General features: G+C 56.7%; 1 protein-coding gene across 1 annotated transcript in view; it reads right to left on the bottom strand.

Moving 5' to 3' along the window:
* The window catches only part of ADAMTS10 (ADAM metallopeptidase with thrombospondin type 1 motif 10), a 50,934-nt gene continuing 26,439 nt past the window's right edge, over positions 1-24,495 (bottom strand). The window contains exons 6-26 of the mRNA XM_084276282.1: positions 24,137-24,354; positions 22,828-22,911; positions 22,334-22,479; positions 21,645-21,688; positions 20,802-20,907; positions 20,490-20,636; positions 18,768-18,909; positions 16,551-16,658; positions 13,824-13,969; positions 13,340-13,403; positions 12,446-12,548; positions 8,264-8,397; positions 7,796-7,919; positions 7,197-7,277; positions 5,651-5,814; positions 5,101-5,227; positions 4,079-4,208; positions 3,566-3,770; positions 3,158-3,334; positions 2,327-2,483; positions 1-1,856 (exon numbers count right to left, since the gene is read on the bottom strand). Coding sequence (XP_084132408.1) covers positions 1,747-1,856; positions 2,327-2,483; positions 3,158-3,334; positions 3,566-3,770; positions 4,079-4,208; positions 5,101-5,227; positions 5,651-5,814; positions 7,197-7,277; positions 7,796-7,919; positions 8,264-8,397; positions 12,446-12,548; positions 13,340-13,403; positions 13,824-13,969; positions 16,551-16,658; positions 18,768-18,909; positions 20,490-20,636; positions 20,802-20,907; positions 21,645-21,688; positions 22,334-22,479; positions 22,828-22,911; positions 24,137-24,354 — 2,717 coding nt within the window. The 3' untranslated portion in view covers positions 1-1,746. The remainder of the gene's footprint in view (positions 1,857-2,326; positions 2,484-3,157; positions 3,335-3,565; positions 3,771-4,078; positions 4,209-5,100; positions 5,228-5,650; positions 5,815-7,196; positions 7,278-7,795; positions 7,920-8,263; positions 8,398-12,445; positions 12,549-13,339; positions 13,404-13,823; positions 13,970-16,550; positions 16,659-18,767; positions 18,910-20,489; positions 20,637-20,801; positions 20,908-21,644; positions 21,689-22,333; positions 22,480-22,827; positions 22,912-24,136; positions 24,355-24,495) is intronic.

Genomic DNA, 24,495 nt, shown 5'->3' with positions numbered 1-24,495 from the left:
TTGTAGCTACTCCTTTATTATGAATCATGCCGTTACGCCGCTCCTCCTCAAGAGTTAGTACATTAAACATTTTTCATTATATATACTCTATATAAAAGGTGAAAAACACTCCCCTCCCCCTCCCCAAAACATGTCAGAACTGGAGCATTGCACCGGGAAGGAAGCCAAACGGACGCCCGCTCGACAGCCAAGAGGGGTTTGCGGAGCACCGGAGAAGCTGGGCTTGGCTGAGGAGCATCTTCATCATCTGGGATGAAGACACAGATGGTTGAGTAACACAGGAGGGTGGGCAGGGTGGAGGGGTTTGCTCCGGGGAAAGGGCTTTCCACCTCCCTGCACCCTGTGGATGACCCCGAGAAGGGAAGAGAACGTGGCTTTGGGGAAGGTTTGTCACCTCTGGGACGCAGAAAGGTCTGGAAATAATAATGATGGTAAGGGAAAGGCACGTGCTTTGTAGGATGGAAATCCAGGTCCATGGCCACAGGCTGCGGTGGCCCGTGGGGAAGACGTGTGTTGGCCCAGGTTTGGCCAGGAGGTGACCTGGAGGAAGTTCAAGCCTGCTCTTTTCCCATCCCCAGAGGTCTCCCAGGGGCAGAGGGGTGGGTGGCACTGCGACTGGCACCCCGAGGCCACAGCGGGAGGGTGGTGAGGCTGCCTGAGGAGGCAAAGCACCTTTTGGAGGCAAAAGCACCTTTGGAAGTAAAGCACCTCTGGAGGCAAAGCAGCTGCGGAGGCCGTGGCGGCTGCTGGGGGAGGCCCTGCCAGGACCAGGCAGGTGGTCCCCAGTCACGCCTCGGTACTGGGGACACTGTGACCAAGACAGTCCTTGTCCTGCATCCTCCTTTGCTTTGTTTCCTGCAGTCCAGCAAGTCCTTGATGCCCATGAAGTGACTGCAACCCTGAGCATGCCTTGGACCTGACCTTAGCTCCTGCTTCGTGGTGTCTCTGGAATAAAAAAATGGTCAAAATAGTGACAAGGGCTTTAGGGGAAAATACGGGGGACACTCCAATCAAAGTAGGTTGTTAAGAGAGTCTGGATAACCCTCTCTCCCAGTTAAACTGGTGTCACTGCTCCGCTCACTGAGTGACCTGCTCTCTGTCCCCTGCAGTGTCCCAAGGTGACAGGATGCAAACGAGGAGACAGAAATTCCTGCTCTAACCCCACCCTGGCCAGCAGCTCATCTTCAGAAGCCACAGGCCACACTTGTCACCTGCAGCACCCAAAACCTCCTCCCTGTCTCCCCTGGATCCCTGAGGGAAAGGCAGGAGCACTGGGTGTGCTCAGCCTCCCTGGGTGGAGGCGGGGATGCCCTGTGGTGTCCTCGGGACACGGGGAGGGGGTGGCACAGGACGAGGTGGAAGCGGGGTGAGCGGTGCCGCTGCGGTGGCCGTTGGGGCCTGGCGGGACCTGGGTCTGCTACAAATAAATAACGACTGGGAATTTCAAGTAATGTCCCTGCTGCAGCGCTCTGCCCAGCTCATCCCTCCCCCACTGCTCCTGTGGCACCGGGCCGGGGCGGTGCCCGCAGCGGCTGGCAGTGGGTTTAACTGGGAACCCGCCATGGTGAAGCTGGGGGGCGAAGGGTGCGTGTCGCTGGGGGATGGGTTTGGGTGACGCCGGCTCCCTCCGGAAGCACGACCAGTGTCTGTGTTGGACCTGGGGGAGACCCCCAGGTCAGAGAGGAAGGGCCCATCCTGGGGGACCCTCCGGCGTAGCTGTTGCCTTCCAGTTTTCCGGCGGGGTCCCTAGTGCCCCTGGCAGGTTTTACAGCACATCTGTCGGAAGTAGGTCCGGCTGCAGAACTTGAACTTCAGGACGAGCGGGCAGTAGGCCACCTTGTTCACATCCTTGCACTCTGGAGGGGTGACAGGGGAAAGCGGGGTTACAGTCGCTTCAGGGGTGAGGGGACTGATAAGCATCCCTCTGCAAAGCTCCTCTGGCACCCCGAGGCACAGCTCCTGGGGCTGTTTGCCAGCAAGCAGTAACATGAGGCTCGGCTGCAGAAGCTACTGAGAACCTCACTAGCCAAATCCTCTCCTTGCCACGGTGCAGGCCCTTCATTTCTCAGGGTCACAGCATGTCCATACGGCCTGGGACCACAGGGGACAGCACCAGTCTTCCCATGAGACCCTCACCCCCCAGTCCAGCATCTAGAGCCCACCTTGGGCTGTGCTGGCTCCAGGGTTCCCACACTGTGTGGCCCGTGAGGCTGGCAGCACTCTGTGTTTCCCTCCCTAGTGCCCCCCTATGACTCTCACCCCACAGTCCAGCACGTCCCACAAGGCTGGCAGCGTTTCCCTCCCCAGTGTCCCCCATTCCCCTCACCATCAGGGTTGTCTGTAGGTCCTGATTCACACTTGGTCTCGCACTGCTGCATGCCGGCTGGCTGCAGGGTCTCCACGCAGTCGCTGGACGGCTGCCCGGTGTGAGCCAGGCACTGGACGGATCTTCTTTGCTGGCCAAGGCCACACTGAGCAGAGCACTGCCAGGAAACAGCACAGGGCTGCAGCAGACCCATGGCTTTAATGACATGGGGGGCAGGGGAGAGGGCATGGCAGGTCTCAGGAGGTGCCGAGGAGCGGGATGCAGTTGTCCCTTTCCTTTCCTGCAGCTGCAGGGACCTCACTGGCATGGCTGAGTGCTGCAGCCTGGCTTCTGAACCTCCAGGACCCAGAGAGGGGGTCTCTGTCCAGCCCTAAATCACTGGCCTTTTCCAGGCCTCCTGCACCCCTACAGCTTGCAGGGTGTAAGAGGGAAGGGAGGACTCAGTGTCACCCCAGTGCCAGGCTGGGCTGTGACAGGTGGAACAGCAATGGCTTGCAGCCAGCCAAGGCACCTCTGCAGCCCCTTACTCCCACTGCACTGCTCCCCATCCCCAAGGCCCCAGACACCCGTGGGGTCTCCCCAACTTCTGTGGGGCCCTGCCAGGCCTGGGAGATTCCCTGCATCAGCTGTGTGCTTTGATGACCACCACAATGTCCTCCCCAGCCAAGGAGGGGGCAAAGAACACCACCATGGAGTCCTGCTGCCCTCCAGAGAGTTGTGGTGGCCACCTTGGGTGCTGCTATAGCGGGGTCAACACTCGTGTGCAGTGGGGTTTGAGGGATGGGGAGAGTCAGAGTCTCCTTCAGCGACCCCTGGAAGCACTGTCCCTACCTCTCCCCACTCGCCCGTCACCCAGCGTGGCGGTGGGCAGCGCCGCAGGTTGCACCTCATGCTGGTGGGGGGCTTGGAGCCTTCGTAGCACTGGGAGGTGGGCAGCGTCGCGCTGTGGTCACCGCTCTTGCAGAGGACAATGCGGTGGCGGAAACCCGGCCCACAGCTCGGGGTGCACTGTGAAGAGAGGCCACAGGTGGTCAGGCTGTGGGTCACAGAGCAGAGGAGGGGGCAGCTCTGGCTCTCCCCACCAGGCAAGTGCTCCCATGCTGCCTGTCTCCTGAGCTGCAGGACCGATTCCCACGTACCACTCGCCGTGGCCAGCAGCCACCAGCGATGCTCTGGCCTAATCACTGCCCCTGTCCTCCTGAGGGCATCAGGGAGGGACAGCCAGCGTTATGCACTCACCTCAGACCAGTCCAGGGCAACCCACTCCGGAGGGCACGTCTGGTTATTGCAAGGCTCAAGCATCTTTGGCCGTGGGTGGGCGCAGGAGGCATCATCCAAGGTCTTCTCCTCAGTGGCAGAGATCTTGCGCTTGCAGAAGACGCTGCGCGTGCGGACGCCTTCGTTGCAGCTCCGGCTGCACTCAGACCAGTTCCCAATCGCCCAGCTGCAGGCAGGGAGGACAGTGAAGCTTATGAGGGGCACAGTGGTCCATGCCACTGCCTCCCAGGCAGCTCTGGTTGAAGCACAGAGCTCCTCCACATCTCCCTTTCCCCTTGAAGAGAGGGACAAGGGCCAGCCAGGGAGGGACTGTGCTGCGCATCTGCTCTGCACCAAAGCAGCCAGGTAGTGTCACCCAGGGACTGTGGCAGGGGATGCTGGCCTGGGAGTGGCAGAGGGGGCAGTTTCACCCTCCTCCACGCTGACTTTCCCCCCCCACGCTCCCTTTCCTCCCCCCCAAGCCCCAGTACTCACGCTGGGGGACACGGTTCGGTGTTGCAGGGCCTCTGTCGCTCTGGCATTTTGGTTTCGGGGCTACAGAAGTGGTTGAAGACAGTGGAGCCATCGGCAAGTTTCCTGCACACCACAGACTGGATCTGGCTGCCTGCCGGGAAAAAGGGGCCGGGGGAAAGAGAGGAAGACCCTGAAGCTGAAGCCAGTGCTAAGCCAGGCTGCAGGTATGAGCCCCACAGCTCTGCTCCTGCGTGGACAACGTGATGAGGCAGCTGCTTGGCACTGCATGTCTCCAAGCCTGAAGCTACTCCTCTTTTCATCATCAAGGCCTCTTCTAACATCTACAGATGAAACATGGAGTGGGCGAAGGCTCACCAAGCAGGGCAGGGCACGGGGGAGTCTACAGAGGATGGAGGATGCAAGCATTCCTGAGATCAACCTCCTCAGATAAACCTGTTCTAACCTTGCCCTTGGGAGACTTTCTGGGGGGAACAGCTGGAACAAGAGGGAACACCACGTTGTTGAGGACTAGCACACAAGACCTTGGCCTGAAACAGGGCACACGATTACTTGCTTTGGAAACTGCCTCTTTCTTCATCTGAATACCAGCTCAGTCACTGCCAGCCAGAGGCATGGCCCAAACCCTGGTGTCAATCCCCACAGGAACCAGCCCAAGGGATTCAGGGAAGCATCAGAGGTGTTTCAGTTCACAGACAGGGAGATCTGAAAGCCAGAGGGACTGTTGCAATTGGGTAACCTGTCCTGCATCACAGAGGGAAGTGAATTTCAAGCATAAGATGCCACCTTCTAACACCTCTACCACCTACACCTGTGGTCCAGCTGAAGAATGGCATCCAGGTTGTGTACCCTGACACTCTGCCCCTGAGATCATGCTGATGGACACCAGCTTGCATGTCTAGAGACCCAAGAGCCCCTTTAGAGCAAAGCAGACCCTAAGGCCCATGAGCTGCCTCATGTGGCCCAGACACAGCAGGTGGGAGCCAGGGGAAGGTGGACATGGACAACGCAGGGTCAAACCTCACCCCCTGCACACAGCATCGAGCATTTGGTCCACGGGGTGTAGTGCCAGGAGTAGAGGTTGGAGGCATCTCTGCCGATGGGCGCGTTGAACTTGTAGCGGATCCCCTGCAGCTCTGTCCGCACGAGGACCTGTGGAGAAAGGCACCACCAAGGCATCGGTGCCACTGAGGTCCAGCATGGTCACAACCATCTGGGTGGCATTCCATGACCTCAGCGTGCTCTTTAAAACCCAGGGCAGCTGAAGTCTCCTCCCCTTCCCTTTCTAGTCCCTTCCAGCCGTGACAGGGCAGCCACCGGCGATGGCAGTGATGCAGCCGTGCAGGTGACACGGTCAGAGAAGCAGCTCCCATGCACTGACAGACTGAGCTGTCCCAAAGCCTGGCAGATTGGGCAGGGAGACCTGAGAATTTAGCCCAATTTACCTCTGGTCTCTGTGCCCCCTTACTCCAGGCAGCAGGGGCAGGGGCTGATTAGCTCCAGTTCCCAAGCAGTCACAGTGAGGTCTTTTTATCCCAGACCAGGGGGGAGTTACGATGGAACCACGTTACCAACCATGACAAAGAGGGTGACGTTGGTGGGTCCCAAGGCCTCCAGGGACTCTGGCTCCTCTGGGGATCTCCTGTAGTGGAAGGTGGTGCCTGCGATGTCAAAGCGCCGCGGGGGGTCGATGGAGAGCTTCCCGTTGATGTAATACTCACCGCTCTCCCCTCTCAGTGCTGCAAGGACAGGGGAGCAGAGGTGAGCAGAAGGGCTGAATGCACCTGGACCCTCAGAACTCACCTCCATCCAGCTCTGGCTGGGCACTTCCCACCTGCCAGGCTCCCAGCACTGCTGTGATGGGGGGTAAATACCGTCAGCCTCCCAGATAATGAGGGAATGGGTGGGGCAAATAAAGTAGGTGCCTGGGTGAGGGTGACACAGGGTCACTGGCAGAGGGAGGACTAATGTACCCATCATCTTGTCTCTGCCTGCCCGGCACCTCAGGGCGGAAGGATGATGCTGTGGGGAGCTCAGCCAGCTGCCGGGCGGTGACGGGGACGCCTGGCAGTGACACAGGCTGGGTCCCGGCTGCTGGGGCTACTGGGGAGGCTGGAGCCTGGCTGTGGTTGCTGGAGTGGGTCGCTAGAGGGAGGTCGGCTCGTTTGCTGGTCCCTGCTCGCGTTCCCACGCTCTCCTCGCTCTCCGCCACCAACACCAACACCATCAACACCACCAACACCAGCACCAGCACCATCACCAGCACCACGCTGGCACCCAGCCCCAGCCGCTCCTGCCCTTGCTGCTGGCAACAGCCTCAGTGCTGTGATGCTCTGGATCAGGGAGGATGCTTCATACTGAATGAGGACTGAGGGTGCTCCCTCCCCTCCCACTGGGGTGCAGGGACAGGTCTGGAAGTGGGAGAGACTGGTGGCAACAGCTGATAAGAGGTAAGAGCTTGGGCTCTGCCTCCAGTGCACAGAAATCCATTGTGGTTGGACATGAGGAGCTCCCAGTATACCTGGGAGGGATGGCAGCACCCCCAGAGCCAGCACAGGGAGCTGGACCAGAGGGATGCTGCCAGGAAAGCACCAGCTCCTGGAGAGCCAGCGTGAAGGCACCAGGCTGCAAGCCCACCACCCCTGCCCACCTCTCCACAGGCACCGTCCTTTGCTTGGAGGACAGAAAGAGAAGAGGAGGGGAAAGAAAAAAGCCCATTGCAAAACCCAGCCAGAGTGGCTGGAAAATTAAGCCCAAGGAAAATGTGAGCAGGTCTATTTTTAATCCCCAGCCCAACATGCTGGTGGAGGGGGGGGATGCCAAGGAGCCACAGGCAGTGCCAGAAAGGGCAGGGTGTGGGGTTTGCTCAGGGTTACGCTGCAGGACGAAGGCAGCACTGCAGAGAGACAGGGGCTGTGTGTGGCCTGGGACACACCATCCTGCCAGCAAGTCCTGCTGCCTTCCTCTGCCCCCAACCCCAAACTGGGAACCCCATCCCCATCCTCTGCTGCACTGGGAGGTTCTTCCATGCTGGGTTGTGCTCATGCTCTATCAGCCACAGGGAAATGGCAGCCCAGGGGGGGTCTGGCTGGGATTTCAGGGTACCCCAGCCCCATCTCACCTAGGTAGTTGATGGAGAGGTTCAGCTCCCGGATGTCGATGTGCACGGAGCCCTTGGGAATCTGGATCACCTCCTCATAACCTGTGAGACAACCCAGGGCTGGTGAGCAGCGATGCTCAGCCCCTGAGCAGAGAGCCACCCCTGCCAGGAGCTGGATGGGGGTGTGTGCCACTGCTCCCCATGGGTTAAGCACTGCAGGGGGAGCTCATTCAGCCACCCACTGCAGTTCAACAGGAAAAGCACCACAGCACAGTGGCTTGCTGGCTTTGCAGTGCCAGCTCTTGTGATGGGACTGGCTGTGCTGGCAACTGGCCATACTGGGGAGGTGCTGCCCAGCTGGGATCTCCATGGGCATCTCTGCAGCCTGGCTTGAGCCGGGGAGCAGGGAGGGAGCCTGGTGCTCTGTGCCAGGGACCGGGATGCCAGATGTGGCTGGGTCATGACAGTGGCCAGGAGTGATTTGCTCTCTGCCTGGTGCTGTCCTCTGGGCTGTTTCCCTGGGCTGTGTCCCTGTCTGTCCTGCACAGAGCAGGGGAAGCTGAGGAGGGGCTGGAGGGTGGGTGACACTGGCTGTGCTGGCCAGGCCGCTGGCTCCCTACCTCCCTCCGGCAGAGACTGGTTGAAGACGCCCTCAATGGTCTCACAGGAGCTGCCATCTCCCCCACACACACGACACTTGTCCTCCTTTGAATCGGAGCCCAGGACACGGTCGCAGCCCACATGCTGGAGGAAGGAGCAGCAGGGAATGAGCCATCCTGGCCTGGCTTTGTACTCCCCACACATGACCTGCAGCATCCTGGGCAGCGGGGAACTCCCCAGGGCTCCCCCTGACCAACCCCCACCCTGCCACACACAGGCAGTGCCCAGTAACTTCCACTGATGCAGCCCAACGTGGCAGCCAGTGCATGGAGAGCCGACAGGCACAAGGTGGATGTGGTCCTGCTGCTATGGCAGAGGGATGCCCAGGCAGAAGGATACCCACGTGGACATCTGAGGGCCAGAGCTCCTCTGGCTGGGGGTCTGCCCTTGCCTCCCCACCCCGTGATCACCCCAGAGCCCTGCAGCACCTTGCACTCCCCGTTGACACAGATGTCGTTGGAGTCCTGCCTGCACGGTGTCCCATCCACCACGGCCGCCGCTCGCTCCGTGTAGAAGTTGAAACCCTCTGCCAGGCAGTTGAGGGAACAGGCTTTCACACCCCCTGGGAAAGAAGCAGAAGTTCAAAGGATGCCACCAAGGAGAGAGAGAGGAGAGCTGGAGATGGGTAACAGCTGCCTTACTCCCAGCCTCCAGCCTGTGCCTGGCCCACCGCACACACCCCTGCTGAGCGGGGGGACCTGGGCACCTGTTTACATGTCAGCACCAAGCGATGGCCCTTGCAGCAGAGACTGACACGTGGTGAGAGGCTGTCCTTTCCACACAGCCTGGGAAACACAGGCAGAATGTGACAGGGAAGGAAACGTGCTGACTTGTTCTCGTCTGGTGTCTGTCACTCCTGGGTCACCTGGGACTTTCCACGGGCTGTGGACACCCTTGTGCCCATTGTACAGACACAGAAACCAAGGCAGAAGCTCTTAAGTGAGCTTGTCCAAGGTTTTTTAGCTACTAGACCAGAACAACCAAGTTTTCTGGCTCCTAAATCAGTTCCTGGACCACACCAACTGTTTCTTTCTGTTAAAGGCTGGTAGATACTGAGTCCTTCACAGCAAAGACAACAGCAGCACTACAAAGATGAAAGGGAAGGATGACCAAGTCATAGCTAAAATACCTGCGTTACCAACACCCCTTGGTAAAGCACCATCTAAGGAACTGGGCCTGGATAGCTGGATATTGGCTTATGGTGCCTGGGAACAGGTTGTGGGACTGGTTATGGGAGGAGACACCTGAGCAGAGCCTCATGTCGTTGGATTTTATCAAATGCTGGTGCAGATTGTGGCATTTCCTGCCTCTGCTGAACACCCCAAGGAGACCCAACAGCCTGATGCACGCCTGAGCAGAGGCAGTTTGCTCCTGCAGGCACCAGCAACAGTCACAAGCCACATGCTGGGGAGTGCCCAGGTTGGGAGTAACTGGAATCTGCAAAACCTGCAGCCTGAGAGAGCACATCAAAGGGGCAGGTGGAGGGGAGGGTGGCCCCACGGCGCCTGGGAGCACACCTGCACACAGCTGGAGAGGAGAGAGAGCAAAGCCAGGAGAGGGGGGAACAGGAGGAGACATGAGAGAGGAATTCAGCTCCTTGGAGGCATGCTCTTGAGTGGGGTGTCTGGGCAAGCCCCTGGAGAAGGTGCTCGATCACCTCTCCTTCTGGAGAGCCAACCCCCTTCTCAGCACCCTGGGCTCTCCCCAGCCCAGTGAGGAAGCACCAGGACCACCTGGGGTGACAGCACAAGCATGACCTCAAAAATTCACACCCATCTGACCATGGCATTCCTGGTGTATCCAGCCAGACCTCGGGTGCAAGACAAGCAAGGTAAGAAACCACCAATCATGAGGGACCCATGCTGGCTGTGGGATCTCCCAGTGTGCAGAGCCCATGCCACTGAGCCCCACTGGCACCTCACACATGCAACTGTCCCACCAGACTGGGAAAAGGGCTCGTGCTGGCTCTTCCTGAGACGTATCTGTGGTTTAACCAGTGCTTGCTGGCTCAGGAGCATCTCTCCTGCCAGTGCTCTTGCTCCTGGCAGCCTGGTGCTGTGTTGCACTGGCTGCACAGAGCCCTCTGTCCCTACACGCTGCTCTCTAAGGCCATGTGCTCCTCTGCCACCGCTGGAGTTGTTCCTCAGAGGATGTTTTGTTCCTCCTGCTTGCCCCATCCCATGGTGGAATTAAAGTGCATTGCAACTGATGATGAACAATCTCAAGCCCCTGCTCCTTCCCAGCCCTCTCCCAGCCCTGTGAGCTGCTTCCACTCTCCCTTGGCTCTTGCATCTGCCAAGAGCAAAATGAATAACTAAGCAAATAAAGCAAAAATAAACAAACAATTAAAGCCTCATTTTGTGAGGTATCTGCTGACTGCTGAGCTCTGAGAGGCTGAGCTCAGCGCTTCTCACTGGGGCTGTGTCTTGCAATCCTGGGGTCTGGACTCCAGGTCTCATAAATCAGCCCCATGAAAACACACCAACCTGACCCCTCCACCAGCCCAGGGTGCCCCAAGCCCCATCCAACCTGGCCTTGAACCCTGCCAGGGATCCAGGAGCAGCCCCAGCTTCTCCAGGCACCCTGTGCCAGGGCCTCCCCAACCTCTCTCAGGTTGAGACTGTTGCCCCTTGTCCTGCCACTATGGGATTTGGTAAAAAATCTCCCTCCACCTTTCTTTACATCCCCTCCACACACTGAACAGCTGCTATCAGGTCTCCCCCAACCTGCCAGGGTGCCCAGACTCAGGAAAATTTGTTTGTAGGTGTGTGAGGGGCCTGGAGAACAGTGCTGACACCTTACCCAGTCACACCTTACCCAGTCACACCTTACCCAGTCACACCTTACCCAGTCACACCTTACCACCTCCATGGCCCCAGCAGAACTGAGGGTCCAGTGTGGACAGTCTGGCCAGCTAATCCTGTCAGTCCTGGCAGGAGCTGCTCACTGACAGCTCCCAGGCAGGTGAGCATCTGCACACACAACTTCTTGAGAGCTGGGATGCTCTCCTGGCCAAGGGCTTGGCTGCCAGAATGGGCTGAGAGCTGCAGCTTTCAGCACCTCTCTACTCATGCGAATGTGCCTCAGTTTCCCTACCTGGGCCACTGCAAAGTAAGACAGTGAAACCCTCTGGCATTGAGGGTTACACAGTCTGTAACCTCCTCCTGACTGTTACCCATGGCCAACCTGGAGAGATGAGACAGGGAACTCCCAGATCCCTTCTGGACACGATCATGCCAATGCTGGCAGCTTGCTGGGAAGGGGATGGGTTTCATCACCTTATTGTACAGAAGGGGGAGCTGAAGCAGAGAGGGAAGGGGCTTTTTTTTTGGAAAGCCAAAGCAAAAAACAGGGTCAGGGCTGATGTTCAACTGGCCAACCATCCTCTGGACAGAAAGCACCTGGGGAAGGGAGAAGCCCAAGCGAGGGCAGATCCAGCCTGAGGGGCTGCCTTCCACCCTGGCACCCACTGGGGGTCTTTCTGTGACTTACTGCTTTGCAATCTTATTCCATTTGTATTGATCCATCCCCTGCAGCCTCAGCACATCTGCTCCAGCTGCAGGAGCCCTGCTGGGACATGTCCTTATTTACACAGCTGCAGAGGATTTCCCCGGTCAAGTTCATTAACTACATGCAGGAGACGCGCTGTTCTTTCTCATTATGAAGAGATGTTTTTGCCACAGAGGCCTCCTCCTGCCCCCTCTCCTCCCTAGACCCTTCTGCAGGACACAGGACTGCCCTGGGGCAGAGCAGAGCTCTGCTCTCCACAGGATCCACCCGGTCACTTCCCTTCTGCACGTGCAGCAGCTTTACCTGCCCCATCTCCTACCAGATGCTAGCAGCTCCCTTCTCTTGTCTGCCTTCCTCTTTGCTCACTCAGCACTTAAGACTTGAGGGAAGAAGTTGAAGTTGAAGCTCTGATGCTGCTGGAATGGTTTCCTAGCAGAGCAATGACTTTAAGGGGACATTGCACAGGGGTGACCCAGGGCACAGCAGGACAGTCGTGAGCCTGTGATGTGGGCAGCTGCCTGGATCGATGTACGTCGATCCGCAGTCGTGCAGGGAATCAGACTCACAGAAAGGGGTTGGAAGGGACCTCCAGAGATCATAGGACCCAAAGCAGGGTCCCTAGGACAGGGCACACAGGTCAGTATCCAGATGGGGCTGGAATCTCTCCAGAGAAGGAGACTCCACACCCCCTGGGCAGCCTGTCCCAGGGCTCCCTCACCCTTCACTGGGTAAAAGTTCTTCCCCAGATTGGTGTGGAACTCCCTGTGCTCCAACTTGAGCCCATCGCCCCTTGTCCTGTCCCCACAGACACTGAGCAGAGGCTGCCCATGTCCCCTGTGTCCCACACTTCAGCTATTGATCCCCATTAATAAGATCCCCAAGGAGGAGGCAGGATGCCCCAGGGACAGAGAGCGGGCAGCGTGCGGGACCTGGGTGAGAGGAGATGGTGACTCACTGCCCACCAGACCACCTGGACCACGACATGTGCCCCAGCAGAGAGCGAAGGACACCAGAGCCCTGCATGGCCCTGCTCCAGCGGTGCCCGAGCCCCGGGGCGCTCAGCCCAGCCCCGGGGCGCTCAGCCCAGCCCCAGCACTCACCTCCCCGGTAGGTCTTCCAGGTGTAGTACTTCCCTCGGAAGGGGACGTTGTCGAATTCCGCACACTGCAGCTCTCGGAAGTCCTGGGAGCCCGGCGGGCAATCCTGCAGCCACACAGCCACCCATCAGCTCGCCTCATCTGCCAGGAGGGCAGGAGGACACCTGCCCTTCGAGGGATGGACACCAGCCCTCACAACCGGCTGCCAGTCCAGCACTCCCAAGCTAAACGCTATCTGCAGACTGACCAGCGTGAGCCTTTGGGCCCCACTGGGTCTGTCTGCAAACCCAACGCTTGCCCTTGTGAGCATCCTTTAAAAGGATTTAAAAATCCCTTAACATTCTTTACAAGCTGGGTGCAAAGCCCAGGGGAAGCAACAGGGAACCATCCATTCCCTCGCTAGCAGCCTGGGGATGTTAAAGTTACCATTTCCCAGGCCCAAAGCTTTACTGAACTTCCCTGCAGCAGTGACTCCTCTTTGCTCCTCTCTGGGTTCAACCCTCAGCTCCAGGATGCTACGTTATGCTTCACAAGCTGCTCTCACCTGACCAGGCTTGTGCTTGCAGCATTGGAGAGGCAATCACTGTCCTGCCACTGCTGGAAGCCTCTGATCTCTCCTCCTCTGCCTCATTATCTTTTCAGCCTCCTTGATGAGGAAAGCCCCACAGGCACCTGTCACCCAGGTCCCCACTGAGCCAGCTCACAGCCTGATGGGCATCATCCTGCTTGGCTCTGCCCACCGTGGGTTTGTTCCCCAGCACAGCATCACCGTTTGCCCCCACCCAGCCCTGTCTCCCTGCAGCCGTGGGCTCATCCCCAACACAGTGCTGCCTTCCCCACCAGCAAAGCCCCCCTTAGCCCATTGCTCCTCCTCTCCCAGAGCCCAGCAATACTCACATCAGTGTTGCAGGACCGGTACCGCTTCCGCTCTCCCAGACAGTACTTCCCCCCGATTGTCGGTCTGTCAAATTGGGAAGGAGATGGGAGAACCAGCTCAGGACAGGGAGCTGCATTGGGGGCTGCCCCAGGTTTGCAGGAGCACCGTGGCTTTTCCCAACCCTGGCCCACTGCAAGGACAGATCCTGCCTGGGGGGGTCTTGCAGGAGAGCAGCCCCCCCACCACCCCAGCATCCCTCATGTGCTCAGCTTGGAGCTGTGGCTTTGGGGCTGTGGCTGCAGAGGTGACACCAAGGGTGACAGCACCGAGCTCCTGGGAACACAGATCCCGGATTTGCATGCAGGAGCCAAGAACCTTCTGGAAACTGAGCACAGAGCTGCACCCAGACCTGGCTCCTGCCCTCCCCACCAGCCCAACGAGCGATGCTGTGCAGCCAGGACAAGGCTGGGCCGTGCTGACACAGCCAGGTGCACGTACACCTACCGTGGGCTGTCGCAGTGGCGAACGGATGAGGAAACACCCCCACCACACGTCCTGCTGCACTCTCCCCAGGATGACCAGGCTCCCCAGGCTCCATCCACACCCTCTGGTCGGGTGCCAAAGGGCACACACTCCCTCTTGTAGCACCACTGTGGAAAAACAGAGCTTCAAACACCCTGAGCAGATGGCCATCCCCTCCCAGGGTGCTGCCCAGCTTCCTTTGGACAGGGCAGCTGGCTCAGGGCTGGTTGAATCCTGTGAAACCTGAACTCGGAGCTGTGCTGGCCTGGGAGCCAAGCTCTCCATTGCCAAGGACATCTGTCTCTCCTCAGGCACCCTCTCCTCTCAGTCACGTTATCATCTGTACATGCTGGGTACCTGGGTCTCACAGGAATGCTGGGACCAGTCCCCCCACTCCCTGCTCCTGGTGAACCATCCTGTGGGGCTGGTGACCATGGGAACACGGGTTGCTTCCCCACTTCTCCTCCCACTTCCCAGTCCTGTGTGACTGGGTCAATGAGCGTGACACATGTTGCAAGCAGGGACATGGAACAACACTTGGACAGGACCTGCTGCTGCTGGGTGGTGGGGCCAGGACCCGTGGGGTAAGAGATACCTCCACTGCCAGCTCCTTCTCACCAGGACATAAATGTATGTTTACTGGGAGCTGAAGTCGTGGTCAAAACGACCTGATCTGCAAAGGTTCAGTTTACAATAAAGCTTTGATTATAACAAACAATGTTGTGTCATTGTTCTGCTGAGGATCCTTAAAGAATCCTCCTGCCCTGGTCCTGCTGGGTGACAGATGCTCATGAAAACTCGCCTCTGAAATATTTCCCTTGGACCTGGAAAGCATCCTGCACCCCCTGGAGTCAACAGTGATGCAAGGAGCAGGCCCCTGCCAGACCCGCTGCCGTTCTGGGGGCTGGGTGCCAGACACTGTGCCTCAGGGGCTGAGATAATCCCAGGAAGGAAGAAACGGCTGTGTGCCTCTTCCAGGGACTGATAACCCACCCTGGAGCTGCTGGCACGGTCTCTCCCAGCTCCTTCTGAGCCAGGGTCTCCATGGGCAGCTCAGCTGGGTGGGAAAAATGAACCACAGGCTCCCAGGACACTCAGCCAGCAACCTCCTGGCATGCCAGTGCCCTTCCAAAGGTGTGATCCCACACAGGCAGCTGGTGTCCCTGCTGATGCTCCAGGCTGGAGCTAGCGAGGCTGCTGCTTTCACAGGAAGGACCCAGGTGCCTGCCCAGCCCCTGGAAACCCCTTCATGCTTGCTCAGGATGCCCAAGAGCATCAGTGATGGGATCTGCCCTGTGCCCTGGCTGCTGGGAGCAGATCCAGGCTCACTCTCCTGCAGCAAGCATGGACGTGTGCCAGCTGAAAGGCCAGGTATCAGCTGAGGGGATGCAGGGAAAGGTCAGGGTGCACTGACCACAACCTATGTAACAAGTGCCTAATTAATGGAAATTATTAAAAAAGAGATAAAAGGAACCCAAACCAAACTGGTTTTGGCAGGGAAGGAGCAAGACAGTGAACCTGCTGTGTGAGCATCTGGGCTGCCAGGAGCATCCCCAGGGCAGCAGCAACCGCCACCAGATCTGGACCTGAAGTCACCCATGGCAGCTTCTTAGGGTAGCACAGTGAAGCCACAACCACCATGGGGGATCCATTCAAAAGAACAGAGAATCTGGGAGGAGGAAACAACCAGAAGGCTGGGACATGAGCACAGCCAGCACCATCCAACAGAGCTTGACTCACTCTTCCCACCCACTGCTTCCCAGCTGGGTGGCAGAGAGCAAAATCTCACCTTCTCTCTCCTTTCATCTTGCATAGCTCAAATAGTTTCTACGCCCTGATCCTTCCCAGCTAGAAAGGGAGAAGTCAGGGCAAACCTCAGAGAGCTGCTCAGGCCAAGGGTTGAGGTCTGAGGGCTCAGAGGGCTGGCAAGGAGGATGTAGAAAAACTTAATAGGAAGGTGGATCTTCTTTCACCCAAGGATATTAAATCACTTCTGAACCACGAATTAATATAGAAGGGTGAAGAGAAGCTCAGGAAGGTAAGAGGGGGTTCAAAGGGAGCCAGTGTCTTCGCTGGGAATAGCTCCCACGAGTCCTGGGGGCTGCGACAGGTTGTCGCTGCACTTCTCTTAGGGGTCTTGGAGATCCCTGGTTATAAAACCAACCTGTAACTGGAGGGGAAAAAAGAAAAGAGATATTTAAAAGTGTGAAAAGCTGGTAAAAAAAGACAGCTAGTAGAAAAAATTGCCATTGTATATGGTGAATCTCCAGCAGCAGGGATGTTCTGAAGTCCCTCTGAAAGTATGTTACAAGCCCATTGTCCCTCTGCTCTCAGGACAGCCAGGAGACTCTAGCAGCCCTAAGGACAAGACGTTCATCTAAAGCATATGCCACAGCTTGACATCACCCTACTGTGCCTCCTGGGAGAGACCCAGAAGCTCACAGGAGCACAGACTTCATATTGGGCATTTCCAGCAAGACGATCTGTACCTCGGGGTGGTTATCAGCCCTTGGGCTCCTTGGCACATCCCAGCCTCCCTCTGCACTGATGGGGAGGATGGAAGTGGCTCCAGTCTTTGGGAAGTAGGGGAGGACAGGTTGGTGGGTGTTCTTAAATCTACTCTGTTCACCAACCCAAATAATAATCCTAGTTATTGCTGGAAGAGGGATGCAACCCCCTCACTGTCAACTCACAGTGGTGCTTCCTTACCCCCTTTTCAATGGTGTTGGTTTGGCATATGGTCCCCTCAGCAGCTGGGATGCTGTTGGTTATGCAGCGGTTGCTTTTACTCAGACACCATAACTCACTGCAGACTTCCTGGAAAGAGAGAGGTTTTGGGGGAGAGAAGGGGAGAGAGGAAGAAAGAGACAAAGAAACAAAGCCAAGATTAGGATCTGCTTGTGCTAGGGGTTGTGAGGCTGGGGCAGCAGCATGCCGATGTGTTTGGGAAGCACCAGCAGCATTCCTACACCATGTGGGTCTGGATCTGCCTCTGCAGGACGCTGGGACTCCCTGGGAGCACCAACACAGCACAGAGAATCACAGAATCACAGAATGCTTTGGGTTGGAAGGGACTTTAAAAATCATCAAGTCCCACCCCCCACCATGGGCAGGGACACCTCTCACCAGCCCAGGCTGCTCAAGGCCCCATCCAACCCAGCCCTGAACACCTCCAGGGAGGGGGCAGCCACCACTTCCTTGGTACCCTGTGCCAGGGCCTCACCACATCCATCATCTCCTGCTACAGGAATTCACTGCAGTATGACTACTGGGAAGTAAGAGCTCTCTTCTTTGTGCCACCGAGAGAACATCCCAGCTCCAAACACCGACATCTCTTCACTCTGGCCTCACCAGATCTACTGATCATCTGCTCTGTATGGGCAGGGAGGAAGGGATCCTGCTGTGTCTGCACCATCACCCTGGAGCTTGTTTACATGGGGCACAGGATGGGTGAGTTCCCCATTGAGCCGGCTTTACCCGCGCACACTGGAGCCCTTACGCCCCTTGGGTTTCTCCCAAACAACATGCAGGGCAGGCTGGGCTAGAAGGGTCATCACAAGGACACCTCGTGCCTCTGTGATACTCCCATGAATACAGGAAGCATCTGCCCTAGTGAGAAATGAGCTGGGAGAGCAGCATGTAAACGTGGGAAGTTTCCACTCCAGCACCTCTGGCTCAGCTGGGGAGGGGCACAGACCACACTCAGATACCATGACCACGGTACTCAGAGCCAGACTTGTCCTGCTGAGGCTCTGGGCATCACATGAGGCTGTGTCTGCCCCATGTCCCGTGCACCCTGGGCCATGTCAAAAGACAGGACCAGGGAGAGCCAAGCTTTGCCCTGTGCTTGCCAGATGCGTGGGACCAGCTTTTGTGTTTAACCACACCGAACAGATGAACACTTGGAAACTGGGTCACACCAGGTTGCTTCAGTGGCAGCATCAGGCTTGGATTTATGTGGCTGCAGGAGAAACTAAACCCTGGTCTGATGTGTTTCCTCCTTCACAGCTTCCCAGGGCTTGGATTGGGGTGGGTGCACATACATGTGTGTTCATCAGACAGCACCACTGCCCATACATCTCACCACTGGCTCTGTTTTCTGGATGTGTTATGGAGCTCAATCAGACCTTTAGAGCAGATGCTCCCCCCTATGCTCAGACAGTTGGCAAAGTCCAGAACATTAAGAACAGCAAAACATCAGGCTGAGGTCTCTTCTCCTGAAACAACTTTTCCTTTCAGTGGTTCCTGCATTTAAAGATGAGGGGATGGAGGCAGGATGGCAGGAGTGGCTTAGGTGAGCAGCTGTCCCTCAGGCAGACCTACAGCACATCGACCCACCTCACCTGAAAGGAAGAAGTTTCTCCTCCTAAGTTTATGTGAGCAGCATCATGACTTCCAGTAAGGATTATAAAAATAGGGATGGGTACAAACCCCTGCTGAGAGAGAAGCCTGGATGAGGGGACAGCAGCTTGGCCTTCAGCTGCAACCCTTGGGCTCCAGCAGCAGGCAAGGTATCAGGCAAGAGACTTGTTCCCATGGGAATAATCTGACCAAAGATGAGCTGGGGTCAACCTTTATGGATGGGAAACGTCCCCCTCTGTCCTCTCACAGGGAAGCAAAGCAAAAAGCTCACAGGGAAGGTACCAGTGCCCTTCATGTGAAGCAGGACAGCAAAGCAACGTGGGCAGCAAAGTGGCCCCACAGCCCCTTTGCCATTGCAGCCCCCATCCTCCACCCCCTGGCAACTGATAGTAAAGCAGGAAGGCTCTGTACCCCCATCCTCCACCCCCTGGGAACCAATAGTAAAGCAGGAAGGCTCTGTACCCCCATCCTCCACCCCCTGGGAACCAATAGTAAAGCAGGAAGGCTCTGTACCCCCATCCTCCACCCCCTGGGAACCAATAGTAAAGCAGGAAGGCTCTCTACCCCGTATTTACACTGGCGAGATTTAACTCCGTACTGGAAGCGGCACTGCTCGTCCGCATCGTAGGCCTGTCCTGGAGCCACCGTTGGGTAGATGAAGTCTTGCTTGGGAGGAGCGTTGTTCAGGCACAATCCCATCCCGGAGCTGGAAAGAAGAGATGAGGATCAGAGCTTCCCCCTCCTTGCTAGTCTCTGAGCTCTGCCTAACTCATGGCCCCTGTCACCACTCCCCTGGCCCTGAGTCCCAGGGCCCATCCATGGGGATTCCCAGGGCTGCACTCAGGGGTGGGTGTAGGCAGCACAAAGAGTGGGAGGGATGAGATGAGCTCGTCACCTGCCAGCCTGGCCAAGACCTGGGGGTTACCTGGGTCTCTGTCTCAGCCCTTTCCCACCTGTGCCTTGCTGTGGTGCACAAAGAGGGGTCAAGACCAAGGGGACAGGTATTGCTGTGGCCAAACATGAGCTTCCATGGGGGTCTGGCCCATGGGGTTGGCCAAGCTTTGCAAGACAGGGGGACAGGTGGTGGTCCCTCAGGAAGACTTGCCTTCACTGCCCCTCTTGCAGCATTAGGGTGGCATCATCCCTGGTTTGAGAGTCAGACTCCCCAGGCACTTCCCACCACAATGACCCACACATTTTCTTCTTCCAGTTGTGACTCAAGCCCTACCCAGTCCTTCTGTTAGGCAGTGCCTTTATCCTACCAAAACCATCACCAAAACGGGCCCTGACTGCTTGTTTTGTGATAGAAACCCTGAGGACTGCCTGGACCTTGGACGAGCTCTTTCATGCTGCAGAGCCATGGCTCAGGCAGGGTGACAATGCTGAAAATCTGGGACTCTGGAGCCTGATTCTTGTCTCCTGAATGCTAATTAGCCTAGAGAAAAAGAAGGCCTGGGGGAGACCTGATTGCTCTCTACAAGTCCCTGGAAGGAGGGTGTAGGGAGGTGAGGGGGGTCGGTCTCTCCTTCCAAGTGACAAGTGACAGAACAAGGGGAAACAGCCTCAAGTTGTGCTGGGGAGGTTTAGATTGGGTATCAGGAAAGATTCCTTCACCCAAAGGGTTGCCAAGCACTGGGATGGGCTGCCCAGGGACGTGTTGGAGCCCCCATCCCTGGAGGGGTTTAAAACGTGTGTTGACGTGGTGCTTGGGGACAGGGTTTAGTGGTTGAACTGGCCACGCTGGGTTAATGGCTGGACTCTTAAAGGTCTTTTTCAACCAAAACATTCTGTGATTCTAAAGGTGCTTTGGAAAAACCCCAAAAGCCTTCTCCTACACTGCTTGTTCAGAACCAACTCCTCTCCTTTAGTGTATGGAGAAGCTGCCCAGACCATGCAAACCCAGTCCAGTTTCCACCCCCTCCTTCCCCAGCACACCAACCCTTCCCTGCAATTCCTGGCTGAACATCAGAAACGTCCAAAAGCCTCCAGAAGCTACTGATACATTAGTGAAGCTTCTGGAAGTGGAGAACCTAAATGAAGGTTAAGTGGGGTTAGGACCTTCAGCAGGCAAGCAAACCAGGGCAAAGTCAAAGGGAAGGAAGGAAGGAAAGCACGTGCCTCTTGGGATAGGATGAGGTGCTGGGAGACAAGACAGAAGTTGCAGGGGCTGTGTGCTTTGGGGGTTTTTCTTTGGCTTTACCCACTCCTCACAAGTGACTGTGAGAGGTTGGAGGTGTGTGCTGGTTGCGAGGTAGAAGGAAGAGCAAGGTGAGATGGGTTCCTTACTCCAGGAAGCTGGTGATGTAATCCCTGCTGCACGTGGACCACACAAATGGGTTGGTCTTCATGGTGATGTGAGCAGCCATGAGCTTGGCTGTTTCTTGCCCACGGGAGCCACAGCTGTTTCCAACCCCATCGTGATTCATGCCAAACCTAGAAAGCACCCCCAAGGCAACAGAGAGAAGATCAGCTGCTGCATCTGGACACATCTGGATCACCCACAGGAAGGATTTTTCAGCTCCTGTTGGCAGGAACAAGCCCAGAGGTGCCTTTCCCTGTGATGGCTGCTCCCAGGGGCCCCTCCAGCACAGTACTCACGTGTGGCCGATCTCGTGGGCGATGGTAAAGGCGGTGGCCAGGCCGATGTCCTCGTTGATGCTGCAGCTTCGCTCTCGTTCGCACATCCCACCAACGGGGGCCAGGCCTGGGGAAGCCACACAGACCTGTCACAGAGGTTCAGCACGAAGCACAAAGCATCTGCAGGGGACATGGGTGGTGCCTGGGGACCAACTGAGCTGCTTCATGCTCGCTAACCCTGAGCATAACCTGCTGGGCTTTGGGATGGACCCAGGGCTCTTATGGCCTGTGGGTACACAGTCACTCCAGCAGTAACCCCTCCCTGACTGCTTAGTCTAGACCAGGGCAAGACAAATTTGGATCTATAGCCAGGGATTGAAATCATAGAATCCCAGACTGGTCTGGGTTGGAAGGGACCCCAAGGGTCACAGAGCTCCACATGCAGGGCCACCAACCTCCAGGCCTGGAGCTACACAAGGTTGCCCAGGGCCCCATCCAACCTGGGTTAGCTGCAAGGTCTGTCTGCATCTAGCAGTTTAAATAAAGAACTCCCTCTGTAGTCATCACAAATAAGTCTTACTCCTCTCTGCTAAGCCAGGAATACTCCAGCAGACTATGGACCAGCCCTAGATGCGAGTGATTCTTCATCATGAGGCTGCACCCATCCCAGGGAAATAACAGAGGAGCATCCCAGAGCCCATCCAGCCTCTGGGTTGCTGTTTTTAGTATTTACAGAAGTAAGGAGACTACATGGTTGAGCAGGCTGGAGACCATGGGGCTGCTGGTGGTTCCCTCACGCAGCCCTCGCTCACCACGCTCCTGAGGACACGTGTGGTAGAGACACAGCAGCAAAGTCCTACCTACCCAGGGTGCCACAGGGTTTGTTCTTGTAGATGCAAATGTCATATCTGCAGAGGAGAGAAGGGCAGTGTTAGGAACACTTAGAGTTTGGGCAGCTCAAAAGCCTTTCATGAGTGTATCTCCTTTTTACCAGCGTGGCCACATCTGAAACAGCCCTCATGGCTCAGATGACACCCCTGGAATGGCAAGGACTGACTGTAACAGGTGAGATCTCTATGGTATGACATGGAGAGGCTGATTTTAACGATTGCTCCTGTCCCTTAACTGGGTCAGGGGTTTGGTTTTGATGAGACACATGGTGAGTCAGCAGGGACAATGCTATTCCAGCCTTGAAGATCTTTGGGTTGGTGCTCCAGCTCTGCTCATGAGCCCCCAGTGCACTCCCAGGAGCATCCCAGGATACTCCTCATAGGAACATGCCTCCTATGAGGAGGCCTCCTTCTTGACAGCACAACAAAGACCAAGGAGAAGACACCAGAGGACAGGAACTATCTGAGCTCCAACAGACAGCATTGCTGTGAGGGAATCATGGAATTGTTTAGGTTGGAAAAGACCTTTAAGACCATGAAGTCCAACCCACAAGTTGCCAGCCTGAGGGACAGCTGCTGCCAAGGGGGGGAACACGTGGGGAGGAAGCCTTGGACAGAGACAGAGGACAACCCCCCATCCCCTGAGGACAGGGCCAGCCCTACCTGGTGATGAGCACCGCGGTGTCGTGGTTGGCTATGCCGTTCTCAGGGATAGCATTCCCATTGCCATTCCTGTTCACTATGGATTTCTGCCACTTGCAGAAGCTGTCAAGGGACTTCCCAGCGTGGTGGTTAATCTCCAGTGTGGGCTGGAACGAAGCAACATGACAATGTGTTCCCAGAAAAGCTCTGATACAAAGGCACTGCCTATTCCCAAGCCACCAGAGCCCTGATGCCAGTCCAGACACCCCCAGTTTTTCACAGAAGCCACAGGGAAGCAAGATTGAAGCTACTTAAACCTCCTTTAAACAGTCCTCAGGGTCCCAGAGCTCTCCTCAGTCTAAACCTCATCCCCAGCTGCCATTGAGAGGAGATGGTGCACCCACCAGACTGCACTGGGGGGACCTCCTGAGGCTGCCATCCCAGGGGTGGGGGACACAGACCCCCAGAGTAAGTGCCAGCACATGATGGAAGCAGCTTGGCAAAGCCCACCTTACCTGATCCTCAGTGAGGAGAATCAGCCGGGTCACCAGGATATTGACTATATTGCCCAGACTCGAGTCCTGGAAAAGTTTGGCAACCTGACCTCCAAGAAACAAGAAAAGAGGAGTCTTAAAAATGAGCTCACTGGTGACCTCACTGGCTGGGTGATGATGTCATCAGCTCCATGTGCTGGGCACCCAGTGGAGGGAAGCAGGGATGCTGCGTCAGCGTGGGCTGGGGGGGGCTGAACACAATCTCTTTAGAAATCAGAAATGGGTATGGGCCTCCACATCATCACTTGGATGGCAGAGACTCCTAAACCATGTCCAGACTGTGTCCTTCTGGGGAGATCTGAATGGTGAAGCTGACATCCCACAGCACCTGCTCCTTGCCTGGAACTCCAGTGGGGAAGTCCCATGGTCCTGGCACTACACAGCCACAGGGACCAGGCTCTGCTGACAGCTGATCAGCAGGGAACCACACAGCATCCGGCAGAAATCTGCCACATTTTGCAGCAGATGAGACAGGCAGGAGCAGCATTGTTTTAAAATCTGGCATCTGCTTTAGAAATGCAAACAGAGCAAGGCATGAAAGGAGATCCTGCAGAGGACAGGACAAAGAGCCAACACAGAGGGGCTTTCAGCGGTTTGATGGATAACTTCCAAGCCTATCTCACCTCACAGGAGGATTCAGCACGGCCAATTCAAGCTGTTAATGCATCTAGCCTGGTATCCTGCTGCCAGCAATGACCCAAATGTGATGCTGCAGAGGAAGCTCCTCCTCAACAACCCAGCGACTGCAGGCAGCACAGTGTGGAAGAGCAGGGGGATTTCTTCCTACCCCTCACACGGCTCAGCCCCCAAGCGTGAGAGCTCACTGTCCTTATGCTTTCCCATGTGTTTCTCAGCTTGGCTGGCTCTATTTGCAATGCTAATGTGAGATGAGAGAGATGCTGTTCAAAGAAAGGGCTTTGTTCTTTCAGGCCAGATCCGGCCTGCAGCGTGGTCAGATGGACCAGAGTTTACTTCTCCTACAGTGCCTCCCCCCTTCAAGAGTCCCCACAGGCTCCAGAGTTATCACCTCTCAGAAGCAGAGCCACCATGTCAGGATTTTTGACCCAAACGTCTCTCTCTGGGGATGGGGAGAAGCCACAACAACCCTGGAACAGATCTGATTTCCCCACTGCATACACGTGTCCTCTTGCAGGAAGAGCATGTGGCACCCCCTGCCCAGCACTCAAGGGGCAGGACAGGATTTATCCTGCTGCCAGGTGGGAGAGCCCCTGGTGTGCCCCAAGGGTCCTGATGTGGTTATAACACTTACAATATTCATGATGGCCAGGATGTACTGCTCGATGTCCCGCCGGCCGTGGTACCCCACCATCATCTTGTCAGCCACCACCAAGGTCTCCACGTAGCGCTCTGTGCTGACAGATCTCTTCAGGGGCAGCTGGCCTCGCTGGCTGTGGTTGCCCGATGGCTTCAGAGGGGAGGGCTTCAGCGTCCGCAGCCACCAGTGTCTCCCCTTCCACGGCTTCTCATCTGAGGAGGGAAGGAGTCAGCAGGACACAGAGGTGAGGGCAGGCAGGATGAGCTGGGTTTCAGGGAAGAAGAGGCCAACAGGAGGCTCCTTTTGCACCACACAAGTGCCCCACCACCATCAACTGGGGCTGTTGAGCTTTC

Source organism: Gallinula chloropus, assembly GCF_964237585.1.
Source record: "Gallinula chloropus genome assembly, chromosome: 28".
NCBI lineage: Eukaryota > Metazoa > Chordata > Aves > Gruiformes > Rallidae > Gallinula > Gallinula chloropus.
The sequence above is the reverse complement of the archived record's forward strand: the minus strand, read 5'-3'. Positions and strand labels throughout refer to the sequence as shown.